Source organism: Salvia miltiorrhiza, chromosome 7 (genome assembly GCF_028751815.1).
Source record: "Salvia miltiorrhiza cultivar Shanhuang (shh) chromosome 7, IMPLAD_Smil_shh, whole genome shotgun sequence".
Lineage (NCBI taxonomy): Eukaryota > Viridiplantae > Streptophyta > Magnoliopsida > Lamiales > Lamiaceae > Salvia > Salvia miltiorrhiza.
This window is the reverse complement of record NC_080393.1, coordinates 2142354-2156097: the sequence shown is the minus strand read 5'-3', so window position 1 is coordinate 2156097 and position 13744 is coordinate 2142354. Positions and strand designations below refer to the sequence as shown.

The following is a 13744-nucleotide window of genomic DNA, read 5'->3' as shown; positions in this document are numbered from 1 at the left end:
GCGTTTATAAATTGTTTAAGAGTTTGTTTTGAAGGCGACGGGGACGCTGAGCAGAGGGCTGGCGGCGGTGGTGGTGATCCTGGTGTGCACGTTCGTGATGTCGTTCGCGTGGTCGTGGGGGCCGATGGGGTGGCTGATCCCGAGCGAGATCTTCCCGATGGAGACAAGGGCGGTGGGGTTCGCGTTCGCGGTGAGCACGAACATGATATTTACGTTCGTGATCGCGCAGGCGTTCCTGTCGATGTTGTGCCACATGAGGGCGCACATATTCTACTTCTTCTCGGCGTGGATTCTGGCGATGGGCGTCTTCGTCCTCTTCCTCTTGCCGGAGACGAAAGGAGTTCCGATCGACCAGGTCGAGGAGAGGCTATGGAAGAGGCACCCAGTTTGGAGCAAGTTCTACAAAGAAGAAGGCAGTGAGTATGGCATGGCCTAGCTGCTACCTCTTCTTCTTCATCACAATTTCAAAATGCATCATTTTCTTTTCTATTTTCATTTCCATTTCCATTTGTTGGATCTTGCTAGATTGTGATTCCACCATCGTATCTCACTTCTCAAAATGCATTGCACTTTGTTTTTTTTCACACAGTTTGGCGATAAAGACATGCGATTACATATCAAATTATGTAGTGACAATAAGAGAATGTGACTAATTGATGAAGCTCTAGCGACGATAAATAAATGCGACTATATATCAAGTTATTTAGTGACAATTAAAACGTGTGACTGTAGAAGCGAGTGCTTGTGACAAATAATTCATGTCACTAGAACTATGAATTTCGGTGGTGATCATTCCACGTGGCTATAAAAGTAAAATATAGTGAGAAGTATTCACCCTCATAATATTATCATCTTCAGTGACAAGATCATCTGTCAATATATTTTAATATGCAATGATAATATTTTATTGTTGTTACTAATACTTTTAGTATTGATGCATACGATCGCAATTCAACAACAAACACAAAAGTTGTCACTATGGATTAGATGATTATGAACATAAAATAATAAATATCTACCAAAACGAGTACTTGGTGTAAGACATGATAATATAACTTTAGCGATTACTAAACAACGAAGCGCGACTCAGTCGGTTGCTAATTTAGAACATTATAAAAAGAAGAAAATATAATAGTAACATGATTGAAGAAATTGATCAAAGTTACAAATACATTCAGATGTATACACACACAGAAAATATTTATAAAAACAATAAATCCGAAGGATAAAATAATTTCTCTACCATTTTATGCATATTTACCACAATTTTCACACAAAATGTCACGCCAACTCTGCGTACATTTCATCGATCTCTTTAGCAAAGTAAGCTTTCGCTTGTGGCCTTTTAATCTGCAATTCATTATCCATCACACAATAAAATGCATCAATATACCAATCAATATCTTCCATTTCACAAGAAAAATTATAAGAGTTAATTGCCTATAAATACACGAAACTATACTAAATTTTGGTTTTTTAACCTTATCATTTTTTTGGTTAAAAAAATACATCAACTTTTTTTTTTGATAAATTACACAAATAAACAAAAAAAACTAAAAAACAACATTACGATGGGCTCGAAACTCGGGACCTCAGATCTTAGGCATTAACCACCTATCGCTAGGCCAACACACGCACACAAAATACATCAATTTCTAATTATTTGAAATTTGATCTAAGGTCAAAAGTTCGCTGCCCAATAATTTGATTGTCATGGAGTGTAATGGTCAATCCAAAGGTACCGTTGGAAAGTTATTACGTTATCTTTCTAATAATACTTATATTGCTGGGCTTTGATCACCGAAAAAAAAAAAGGAAAAATGTAGAGTTTTATGACACATCAACTTTCATGCCATTTTTCGATCATTTTCGACGATCAAAACTCAACACTATAAGTATTACTAGAAAGATAACGTCAATGGTACCTTCGAATTTTCCATTGGACTCCAAACAATCAAGTTATTAACTAACGAACTTTGGGCTCAGGTCAAATTCCAAAAACATAAAAATTTATATATTTTTTGACCCAAAAAATTGATTTAGTTAAAAACCAATTTTTTTTATGTAGTTGTGTATTTATAGGCAATTAACCCAAACTATAATTACAAATTCTTGCCTTAAATGTTGGAGTGAGCAATCCATTCTCCAAAGTGAATGGTTCAACCACAAGAGCAACTCTTTTTGCAAACTCAAAGCCTCTCAGCTGCAAAAACACCCATAATCAGAAGCAAATGTCTACTAATCTAATAATGTTGTTGTTGTTGGTTATCACCTGAGCTTCCCTTGCCACGGCGTCCATGTCGGCCACCACGGCTGCCCTCGTCCGAGGATCACGACACAGCTGCTTCAAGTCTCGATACTACTCAAGAAATCGAAAACAAAATAAAAAATCAAGAAACAGAGGAGAAACAGGTTTGCTGTGAAGGAGTAAGCCATTGTTACATTGATGCCTTCAGCTGCAGCCCATGTTTTCAAGGCATCATGATCCACGGCAACAATCGCGACTAGAGAAGACTTAAGGCTGTCGCCTACGACCCAAAAATACGAACACGAAATCATTTATTTATCTCTTCTTAATCAGTACAAAAAAAGATGAATATGATCTCTTACCATGTACAAAGCATTGTGCAATGAACTTGCATTTAGTGTATACATTCTCTATTTTCTCAGGAGCTATATACTCTCCTTGAGCTAATTTGAAGATGTTTTTTTTCCTAGAAATGAAGGATATTAGATGCCAAAATGTCCCAACTAAAGCAATGCATCAATTTCAATCAAACCAGTTGCTAAAATCTTGTATATATCAATATATGATATATCCTCACCTATCAATGATCTTCAACCGGCCTCGTGCTATCCACGAGCCTATGTCTCCGGTGTGAAGCCATCCGTCCTCGTCGACTGTCCTCTCTACTGAGACAAAATCACACAACTGCATATATCAGTGCTCCTCACAGCATTTTCAGAAGAGAAAACAACGACGTGTTAAAGCACGTACGTTAGTTCCTCTGCTTTGTAGTATCCTTGGAACACAATGGGACCTCTCACGCAGATCTCACCCCGTGGATGGGGCCGATCCTTGGATGTATAGTTCATCTCCGGAACATCCACGAGCTTGATTTCTGACACGAAAACAACAACAACAAAGTTGAATGAAGTGTTCCTTTTTTTTTTTGTGTGTGTTTGATCACACTCACCACAAGGCAGTTTGGGGTGCACCAACGTGGCCGGACGAAAGGTCGGTTTCGTTCCATGTTGCTAATGACACAAGAAGCTTCTGTCATTCCATATCCTTCCACAACTGTGCAACCAAAGCATCTACAAAATCTAAATTTATCAGTAGCATTTTTTTTTTCATTTTCTTCATTTTGCATAGTTAGTAGTAATCCAAACTTACACTCGTAAAAAATCCATGACTTGAGGAGACAACGGTGAGGCGCCAGAGACCATGTAACGCACTCTGCCTCCGAGCATTCCCTTTATCTTTCCAAACACCAAATTCTCCCACATTGGATGAGGTTTCTTTCCTGAAACAGAGAGTGGCAGTATCCTAATATGAGTCTACCTAGCTTATTCTAGCTATTTTCGTGCGTGGGGATTTAAGTCTACCGGTATATAAGGACTGCTTCTTAGCTTTATAGGCTGCATCAAACAGCCTCTCCCTCAAAGCACCCGATGATTTAACAGCGTTTAACACTCTGCAACGCGGTAGAGGTCTGAGAGCAAGTAATGAATATATGCAGTTTGGAATAACTAGTCTCAGTTTTACTTTTTACCCTGCATATATCCGATTGTAAAGCCGTGGAACGCTGCAAAATATAGTCGGCTTCAAGACTGCCACATCTTCGAGTAATTTCATGCTGTCCTGTTCAAAGAAATAAAGGAACTAAAATATGAAAATTGAAGCAGTTTCTCAGTTCAAGTGGATTTTTCAGCCTTCTGAGTGTAGCTTTATCTGTTTCTATAAACTAAAAGACTCTTCATTCATATGCAGAAATGAGTATAATTTATCATACCCCTTGATAAAAACCAGATGCCTGCTCCAATATAGTACCACCACGATTTGGTTAACGCGCTCGTATATGTGTGCCAGAGGAAGATATGATATGAAACTGCCTAAGATATGAAAAACCATGTAAGACCAAAAAAAAGATAGTACATTTTATTTGATCGTTTCAAACTCACAGATCCGATGGATATAACTTGAATCCCAATCTCGTTCCAGCAACGTTGGCAATCAAATTTCCATGAGACAGCACGACTCCCTAGCCGTGCAACGTAGAGAATTATAGTTTGTTTATGAAATTGTGCATGAATTTAGGTAATGAGAGGTTGGACTTGATACCTTTGGCGTTCCGGTTGTGCCACTAGTATAGCATATTGTGGCGATATCATCGGAGTTTGGTGGACAGAAAGGCTGAATGCAGCTAAGACCCTAAAATAAATATTGTGTCAAGAATTGTAATACAAAATCTCAATAGGGATTCATTTGAAATACAGTAAATGGAGAGACTTACTTCACTAAGTAGTTGTGAATACTGAGATGATTTCTACTTGTTTTGTTGAGGGAAGTGGTGCCATTTCACCTTCTACTCCTCCAACAACCTGAAAAACACTAAAGCCGATGAGGACAACCTTTAACGGCTCGACTCTTTTTACCACGAAAATCGTACCACAATCAGCTCTACTGATGGGAGCTCAGACAGAAAACTCAGCAGCTGCACAATGATCAGACATTAGACACAACAAACAGGAATAGATTTTCATCATAAGAAGTTGCTTTTGAAGCTCAAAATCTTGAGGAAGCCATGTTGTGTATAAACTTACAATGTTGAATGTTTTTGAATCGCAAAATATAGCTCGAACAGCTGCATGATTGACAATGTATCTAACAGCTTCCGGACCTAGTGTGTCGTATAAAGGTACAGAGACGAAAGAATAGGCGGAGCAGGCATGATCAACCACGACCCACTCGGGTCTATTCACAAAATACAGCCCAACACAAGATCCCTATTGTGGAAAAACGAAAACACCAACACTATATATCAGATAAAGAAGAAACTCTGCAGAGGGAGGAAAAAATATCAGACTCAACCTTCTGTATGCAACGTCTCACGAGGCTCGAACCAATAGCTGACCGTGAAGTGCCTGCTTCCCCATAGGTCATCCACCTGTACCTGCAGCATGACATTAACAAAGCAAAACTTGCTCAAACGATAGAAGCTATCAGTAGTTTCAATCCATCAAAGTAAACAAGGGATTAGCCCTACTATTTTTTATCTATCAAGGCTAATCCTCCAAAGTAAACGCACCATTACAAGATGACTCGTAAATGAGCAATGTTCTTAACCATTCAAGGAGGAAACTTACTCTCCCACGGTCCCGTCTTCTTGAAATCGCGTTCCTAAATACTTGTAATCCCGGAATGTCTCAACAGCATGCCTATGTGCTCACAAGAGTAATGGAACAAAATCAATCAACATTCAAGTCAAACAAGCATACTTGTGATTCAAGAATGGAGGTTGCTCACACAAAATTGTCATGTAAAGTAGCAATCTCAGGATGATCAACAAATCTACTAACAAGTTTCAAAGGCGATCGCCCATTTCTGAAATAAAACAACCATATGTTATCTAAAAAGCATCAAGATTTAGGCATAGCTGCAGATACGATAAGACCAAACACGAACACGATCCAACCTGTAGACATTCCATTCCCCACTCTGCAGTTTCTCCGGAAGCACAACACTGTATCCTTGCTCTGCTCAAGAAACAACAAATTAATGCTTCAACTAGGCCATCAAGATTAAATCTTTATTTTATTTTTTTTGCTTTTTTCTTCTTTTGCCTATGTTGGTGACAATCATGAAACTCGAATGAATCACCAGATAAAAGCACAACATAATTAGGAAGAATTGAATTACCTGAAACGAATTCTGCGGCGGCGGTAGAGTTGATGAGATGATTAGTAAGTGTGTGGAGACGGCGTTGGGAATCCATGGTTTTTTTTGAGGTGCAAATGTTGATAAACGAAGAAGGAAAGTGAAGAGAGGGATGAATGGCGGCATGGGGAATATGTAGTGATATGGAGTTTTCGTTTGTCACTACATCAACAGTAAATCGCCATTGATATGGACATCTTATTATAGTATGCAATAAACTAGATTTTGAGTTATTGTATGTGTGTGTGTGTCACTGTGAGTGATGAAATGAAATGCTACGTATGTTTGGAGCTCTCTGGTTGGAGTTTGGTGCAAGGAAGTTTTAAGGTGGTTAGTTTAACCTGTAAATAATTAACTAGTGTGTAACCCGTCGAAATTCGATGAAAAATTATTTTATATTATTTTTATATGATATTTTTTAATTACTTAACTTGATATGATAGAGTTTAAATTATATTAATATCAATCAAGATTTATTTTTATAACCCGTAAATAATAAGTTATGAAAAAAAATGGATATTATCCTGTAAATACATAAACTTTTTGCATTTTCTAAAATTTAATATGACTTTAATTTTTGTCCGTAAATACATGAACTTTAACGGTTTTTTTTATTTTAGAAAATAAAGATCATGTTAAATTTTAGAAAATACATTAAGTTTGTGTTATTTACAGGTTAATATCCAAAAAAAAAAATCAATTGCTCATAATATCCTAAATACTAAGTTCCTCAAAACTAACTTATTATTTCATGATTATATATAAGATAATTATTTTATAAAAAATAAATCTATTATTTCTTTTTCTTTTTTGAGGCGAAAATCTAATAATATTATTACTCGAAATCTTTCCGTACAATATCCCTCAACCAATCGAGAAAATTTTAAATTCACCTCATCGGTTGCTCAATGTAACACGCAAACTGCGCTAAACTATATGGGCCTTTACCATCAATAAGAAAATTCTCCCTAGCTGCTTCCAAGATGTCGCAGATGTCCTCTGGTAAGAAGGTGAAGCCCCCATACTCCAAGCTCAATATAATACCATCAACAACAGCCATCACCTCGGCGATCATGGTCGGCGATCGTCGACTTTGTCGTCGAGCTATAGTCGCACAGATTCTTCCTTCCGCATCACGAGTAGTATATATTGGTGACTTTTTATAATAGGATTTGAGTTTCTTTTTTTTCTTTTTGATAAATTACATAAGTAAATAAAGAAATTTAAAGACAGGACAACGCAGGACTCAAACCACCTAGAACCTCAGGTCTTGGACATTAACCTTCTACCGTAGGCCAACACATGCTGAGAATCTCAGGATTGAGTTTCTTTTACATACATATAATCTCTCTCTCTCTCTCTCGAAATTATACACTCAAAAATACACACGCCAAGAAGTTACAAGCAGATAGAAGATGAAAACACATTAGGAATTAGGATATCTCTACTAACATAATGTGATTTAGATTAATTACTTGGTGCATAGAATGATACAAGGGGAGTTGTGCAGAATATACCTACAATTAGTGTGGTTCTTCTTGCTCTACATTGTATATAGAAGAAGCATTCTGTTGAAAAATAAAAAACGCTTACTTCTAAGAAATCGCAACGACACAGAGTGGGAGTTTTATGGGTAATATAAGCTGAATCGATAGATCGACTGTTTGACGTCTGCAGTTCATCTTGGATCCTCTAAAATAATTCCATCAGCTGATGGGCAACATCTGCATTTCAAAGTTGCAAGCAGGTTATAACAATAGACGACCTTAGATATCACAACGTATGCGCAACATAACATTTTCCATGAGCCTAATCTCAAGCTCGAACATCAATTCTTGTCATTTATAAAGCTTATATCTTCCACATGAAAATTGGAGTGTGTTTTTAAGTTGAGATCAGACCCAGAATATCAAGAAACAGTATTGTGAGTGTGTTACCTTTAAGCACAGATGGCGGTGTGTGGAACTCGTTCCAGATGCTATCACATGAAGCAAGATTCATATTTAGGAATTTGGCAGCAAGGTAGGCAGCACCGGCAGCTATCTGGTGAGGTTTGAACTGAAGCCAAAGTGAGCTTCTCAGTCTGCACAAGGAAACTTCGTTTCAGAATAGGGTCATATGAAAATATGATTCTGGACTAATAGATATACGAAACAGATTATAAAAGCAAACCATTTGAAGCAGAAGCAACACCAACAACTCAGCTGGGATGGTCTTATTCTCATTTAACGTATTTGCCACAATTAAAAAAAATGCTCATGATGAAGTTGCCACGACCAGAAACAGTTAATAGTTAATCAAATTGACATTTCAAACAACAAAAAGCCAATAATTGAATCCCTTACCAACTAATAAGGCAGCAAGCAACCAAGTCGGATATACCCAAGATTCTTCTGGGAAATGCTGGTTGATATCCCAGTATAAAACATGTCAAACCATCTATAGAACAATTAACTCCAGTCCAATCTCTGCTGCCACAGTCTACCAACAAGAATGCTGATGTGGATGCACATAAAAGAGAAGAAACTACGTTCCCAGCAAGCTCAGAATCTCCTTTGTAAGACATAAGGCTAGCAGCATGAGTGCTGCGATGTCCTTAGACTTACTGTGGCTTCATAAATTAGTTTTAGCAGTAGACTATCACTTGGTATACTTTACTTTTGTTGACACTATCTTCAAGTATTAGGGGTGCTGGATCAGACACTTATATTCTTGGCTAAGTTACAAATTCAGACATAATATCAGCATAACTTACTTAAGTACACTCTTTACAGAAGTTTACAATAAAATTATCCTTAGTAGAATGATATATGTAAAATATGGACTGATAATTCCCTATAGAGAAGTAAATTTAAAAATAACTAGTAGTATATAAATTTAACATATAGGTATGTTAGAGTCTATATAGACCCTATGATAAGTAAAAGTAGAACATCAAAGTGATGTTCCATCCATCCATGTTAAGAAAAGATGTTCTCCTTCTGACTCGGTTTTTGGTCTTCTATTCTCTCTGCCCTAATATTTTTACCGAATGCAAAAGACTGTATAACTATTTCTTTCTGCTACAACTCTTAGCACACACCATGTATGGTCTATAGTGACATGAGACCCACTTGATCAAACCCTATATAGTAAGATGAAAATACAGAATCGCCTAGTCAAACTCTTTTTTCCAACTGGACCGACTCTATAGAACACATGACTATTGTTACACCCGACCTCCCAACCCAAATTTGAACAGGGAAAGATAGAAGTTGACAATGATGATCATCGTGGATGGATAGTCCGAACAGGTCAATAATATAGCACGAGTTTTCCAAGTTGAGAGGAGCCAACTTCACTTTAAAATTCAAGTAGGGACTCCCCACCTCTCCTGGCCATGCTTCCACTACTGTGGTAAGTATCCATACCTTTTCTTTTCCTATATGGCTGGACAGAGGACTGAGGTTTGAGGCCTTGAATAGGAGTTTCTCGGTACATGACATACACATCTCTTACTCATCAAAGCTCAGTATACCACCATAAAATTATACGGGAACAGCTTGAGCAGAAGTCAGGAGCTCAAAAATCAGAAGAACTTCAAAATTATTGAGCTGGAAGATGTGCTCACCAAAGAATAGAAGAAAAAAATGGGAAGCAAGAGAAAACAATTGAGAGGTTAGAAAAAATAGGGAGTACTTTTAGTGGGTGATGTATGGAAGGGTGAAATTTAAAGGAATTAAGTCACCAGAACACAAATGGTTTCAGGAAGCAAAGTGTGAAAAAGGAATCGGTCACTAGATGCGGCTGATGAGCCGCAAGTTCCACTATCACCAAGCAAAAAATCTGTAGGTATTCTCAGATTGATTATAAGCAACCTATGTCGAAACTGAGTAAGACAATGACATCCTCCATGCTGTATTTCAATGAACACATATCAATATCTAAATGGAGAATAAGATAATTAATCCACAAACTATCTTCTACAGCAAATGAGCATGCTATTAAGATGTCAGAATTGGAAAGGAATCCACAAGATATCTCTAGTTCAACTTCAGATGAAAAACACATTTGATGATCAGCAGATCAACCTCCAGCTATTAATATCATAATGGGTGCATGCTAATCTTCTATAAACCCTGCAATTATATGGCATTCCAGAAATATCAATATCAAATTCTAAAATGAATCAAAGTAAAAATAGAGATGACTGCCACTCAGAAAAGAAAAGATGCAATTTGAGGACCAAAAGGAAAAAGTAAAATTTTATATACCCTCCTCCCAAATGATAACATTTGCCTCATTGGTTGTCCGAATAATAGAAAAGCCACCAATCAGAGTGTCAATTACAGTCCAGGTACTTGTCACTTTTCACTCCATTATATTCAGTATGAATATCAGAAGGCTCTACTTACATCTACTGTATAGCAGGTTTCATTTCAAATTATCAACAACAATGCTTGAATTAGAAGAACTTACCCTTCACTGACAAAGTTCAGAGCCATATTCACCAAGACAGACTGTGCAAAGCCTAGTTTCTGAAGCGTAGATGTCAAAGATTCATATGGATGCTGCACAGTTAGCTCAAAATTTAAAGTTGTTAAGACCAATTGCTCAGCATCAATCATCCGTTCACGATATGTTTCAAACCAATCCTGGTCAAGGAAATGATTCACAAAGCAAAACAACTAAATTAGTACAAGTCTTAGTTAATGGAAACAACAGACTAAATACAAAGAACAGTTCACCTAAGTTAAATGATTAAATCTGCAAGGGGAACTTTCCTTACTCACAATTCAAAAGGCCAAACCAGAACTATGGAGCACCAATATATCAAACCTTGAATTCTTCAAGAAATTTTATTCCTTGGTCATGTTATATTATCTATTTCGCTCACAATCAGATTATATGTCCCATATGTTGATAAATCTTAAACATATCTGCAATTACTACAATGACGTACAAGCATTAGTTTGATCCAGCATGCTGCTATGATCATATCTTGAAGAATGTGAAGAATGTGAAGAATGCAGAAAAAGAACATATTGCATATATAGCGAAATATAAATCATATATAGAAGAAAGACATGGGAGTAAAATTAAGTTTAAGAAAGATTGCATAAGAAGGAATAAATACAAATTATATTCCTAGAAACACATTACAACAGAACTCATGTCGCAACTCGCAAGTTGAGAACCATACACTGGATATCAAATTTGAGAATTGAGACTTTCAACAGTTTGAATCAATTCATTTACACCATCTTATAAAAGAAGTAAGTCAAGCTCAGACAAGGAAGAACAGAAGAAGTAGAGAAGATACTAACAATGGGTAACATATATGAGAGAATTGAGAAATCCTGCTTGTGGAGAATTTCGCACGACGCTTTTAATACATCGTTCAGAGCACACGGTGTCTCCTCAGACTTGGAAGCCAGGAAGAGTACTGCAGTAGCTATCAGCTGCAGGTCAATAATAAAAGTATGATATTTAGCTTTCCAATACAGTAACATAATCTCAATAAAAGCTGGAAAGGACCAGTTAATTCAAAGCTCTGAAGGCCAATTTTGGCAAATCAGCAGATAATCTAAAAGCATAATGAACCAAATTATAAAGGACAAAATGCCATATTCATAGAAAGGAAACTTACAAATCTATCATGAGATGCATGAGAGCGGCGAACAAAGAAACGATGGCAGAGCACCATGGCAGTCCCAATGGTTGTTTGTGGTCTGAAAATTAACAGGCATTATTCTTTTAATGATTAACAAAAAACATGGAAAAACAAAAGGACACTCGATACAATATAGTTATAGAAGGATGAAGGAATTTTAAACTAAGTCGTCTTTAGCATGTAGAATGCATTTCTCAAGGTAAGATACTTACAGATGAAGGCTAGCCCCAACATTTTGAAGGAAGGAACAATACGAGTATCGTAGATATGTTTCATGCAGCTGATCGATGCCATCTTTTCTTGAAGGAGAGCACTTCTCTATGTCATCCCTCGACATGAAAACCACTTCCTCATCCTCAGAATTTAACCGGTCACGCTTTGATGGAGACAAAGCATTCGCATTGGTGCCACCAGACCTGGCCTCAGCAACAGCTGCAGAACTTTTGCAGACTAATTGGGCATCGGCACAAGCATTGTAGCATTTGGAAGGCTGGCATGGGTCAGCACGTACAAGATCATTTTGGTACATCTCTTGCTGCTGATAAATGATCCTGGTGCTTTCACAAGCGAAAGTTGAAGTCTTTCTCCTTTTGGAAGATGGTTCAAGATCAGGCCCACGACGGTCATACATGAGTCCATCCAACCTATACATTTGAGTAAAGTCACGGTAGTTATTGTAGTCATCCATGCCATAGTTCCCCGAGTAATTAGTAGCTGCACCAGTGGCCCTCGCTGCCATATTGCTATTTCTAGCACAAGATGATCTATGATCTCTGTGAAATTTTCCACCTCGTGGCTGCTGAGGCCGCACAAAAGACATAATTCCTGCTAAGTTCATCAAAGTCAGACAACATACAAAAATGCAAAACCAAAAAAAAAACTCTCAGTGATATTAGTCGTGCACTTAGGGAGTCCAGGAACCAATTCAATCACCCATGACAAAATACTGGAAATGCAACATAAAAACAAAAGTTTAAATTTCGAGACTGCTCAAGTAATATTTTTTCCTCTCATGATATCTCAACCTCAACCTACCAATTCCTAACCTACTGAAACAACAATAATACACCGTTATTCATAAACTTGAAAATATCAAATGTATAATCATTTCAGCGCTAAAAAGCTACGAAAAATCAATTAACTACTTGGCTAAAAGAAATAGGAGTATACTTTTTTATAATGTATCAAACCTAATACTGAAAGGTCAATATTGAAAATCTATCAACTTTTACATAAATTTAAACAAGATAAAGCACAAAATTGACATCCAACACAATTAGATCCAAAATTCTGCAGAACAATTTCAAAAAATAACTCTTTAACACGTCAACAAGAATTCAAATAATAATTGACACAAAGTAATCATACTTGATTGGCAACAAGTAGAGATAAGATCTGGAGAAGATCGATCGCCAATTTCGAGCTCGAAATACGCAATTTCCCTATTGAGATTAGGGTTTGTGAATGGTAGGTTGTGAGAGAAAAAAGATGAAATAAAGAGTTTTACGAAGAAAGAAAATAGAACATGATCAAATTTTATTTATTACTCATATATTTCTGCCCCTATAGTTTTTTTTTTCTAAAAAATAAAAAACAGATTTCTACCCTTATAGTTAAGAAGAAATAAAATAAAACATTGATCAGTTAAAATATGATAAATTTGAAAATATTCACATGCACATTGCACAAATACATAAATTGTACCAAGTAAATAGTTTTGATCTTATTATGATTAATTTGTATATTTCATTTGCAATTTATTTAGCCAAAACTAATTAATTTTCCTCAAAATAAGTTTTTCAAGAATAAGAAAGAATAATATATTTATTTTAATTAATTGCACGAATTATTACTTTATGGAGTAACATTTACATTAATTTAATGATAAGAAATGAATATAGTAGTAATTTAAATATTACAAAAAAAACTGTTATTGCAATAAATGAAATTTGAGAAAAATTAATAGGGAGATTATATGATATCACATAAGAGAGAGATTAGGGGGGGGGGGCACATTTCCTTTATTTGCAATAATAATTTTTAATTTGTAATATTTAAATCATAATTTCCACATTATCACATAGGAAATTTTTCACTTTGTGTGGTGGTCTTGGTTCAATCTCGTCCACGTGCGACTTTATATGATGGTC

General features: G+C 36.4%; 2 protein-coding genes and 1 pseudogene across 5 annotated transcripts; 1 reads left to right on the top strand and 2 right to left on the bottom strand.

Annotated features, from left to right (window-relative positions):
• The first annotated feature begins 17 nt into the window (after positions 1 to 17).
• Positions 18 to 705, top strand: LOC130991516 (sugar transport protein 8-like). The gene has a single exon (XM_057915777.1). It carries the CDS (start codon positions 98 to 100, stop codon positions 434 to 436), a length of 339 nt encoding a protein of 112 aa, XP_057771760.1. The 5' UTR covers positions 18 to 97; the 3' UTR covers positions 437 to 705.
• Positions 706 to 1094: 389 nt separating this feature from the next.
• LOC130991517 (long chain acyl-CoA synthetase 6, peroxisomal-like) lies at positions 1095 to 6199 on the bottom strand (annotated as a pseudogene).
• A 1183-nt stretch (positions 6200 to 7382) lies between these two features.
• Positions 7383 to 13270, bottom strand: LOC130991514 (cyclin-T1-4-like). 4 transcript variants are annotated; one of them, XM_057915773.1, is made up of 7 exons: positions 12963 to 13270; positions 11807 to 12419; positions 11571 to 11652; positions 11248 to 11382; positions 10400 to 10575; positions 7879 to 8024; positions 7383 to 7665 (listed from the first exon to the last, which is right to left on the bottom strand). In XM_057915773.1, the coding sequence occupies exons 2-7, from the start codon at positions 12412 to 12414 to the stop codon at positions 7634 to 7636; spliced, it is 1179 nt and encodes a 392-aa protein (XP_057771756.1). In that variant the 5' UTR covers positions 12415 to 12419; positions 12963 to 13270; the 3' UTR covers positions 7383 to 7633. The 4 variants fall into 4 exon arrangements, with proteins under 4 accessions (XP_057771756.1, XP_057771759.1, XP_057771758.1 ...); XM_057915776.1 differs by having other exon boundaries at positions 11807 to 12422; positions 12963 to 13127; XM_057915775.1 differs by lacking the exon at positions 7383 to 7665 and having other exon boundaries at positions 7885 to 8657; positions 12963 to 13122.
• Positions 13271 to 13744: the final 474 nt, after the last annotated feature.

Coding starts and splice junctions, on each gene's coding strand:
- LOC130991516 (XM_057915777.1), top strand. CDS start 98: ATGTCGTTCGCGTGGTCGTGGGGGCCGATGGGGTGGCTGATCCCGAGC.
- LOC130991514 (XM_057915773.1), bottom strand. CDS start 12,414: ATGTCTTTTGTGCGGCCTCAGCAGCCACGAGGTGGAAAATTTCACAGA. Junction 11,383..11,570: donor ATGCATCTCATGATAGATTT/GTAAGTTTCCTT, acceptor ATTGACCTGCAG/CTGATAGCTACTGCAGTACT. Junction 7,666..7,878: donor ACCGCCATCTGTGCTTAAAG/GTAACACACTCA, acceptor TTTGAAATGCAG/ATGTTGCCCATCAGCTGATG.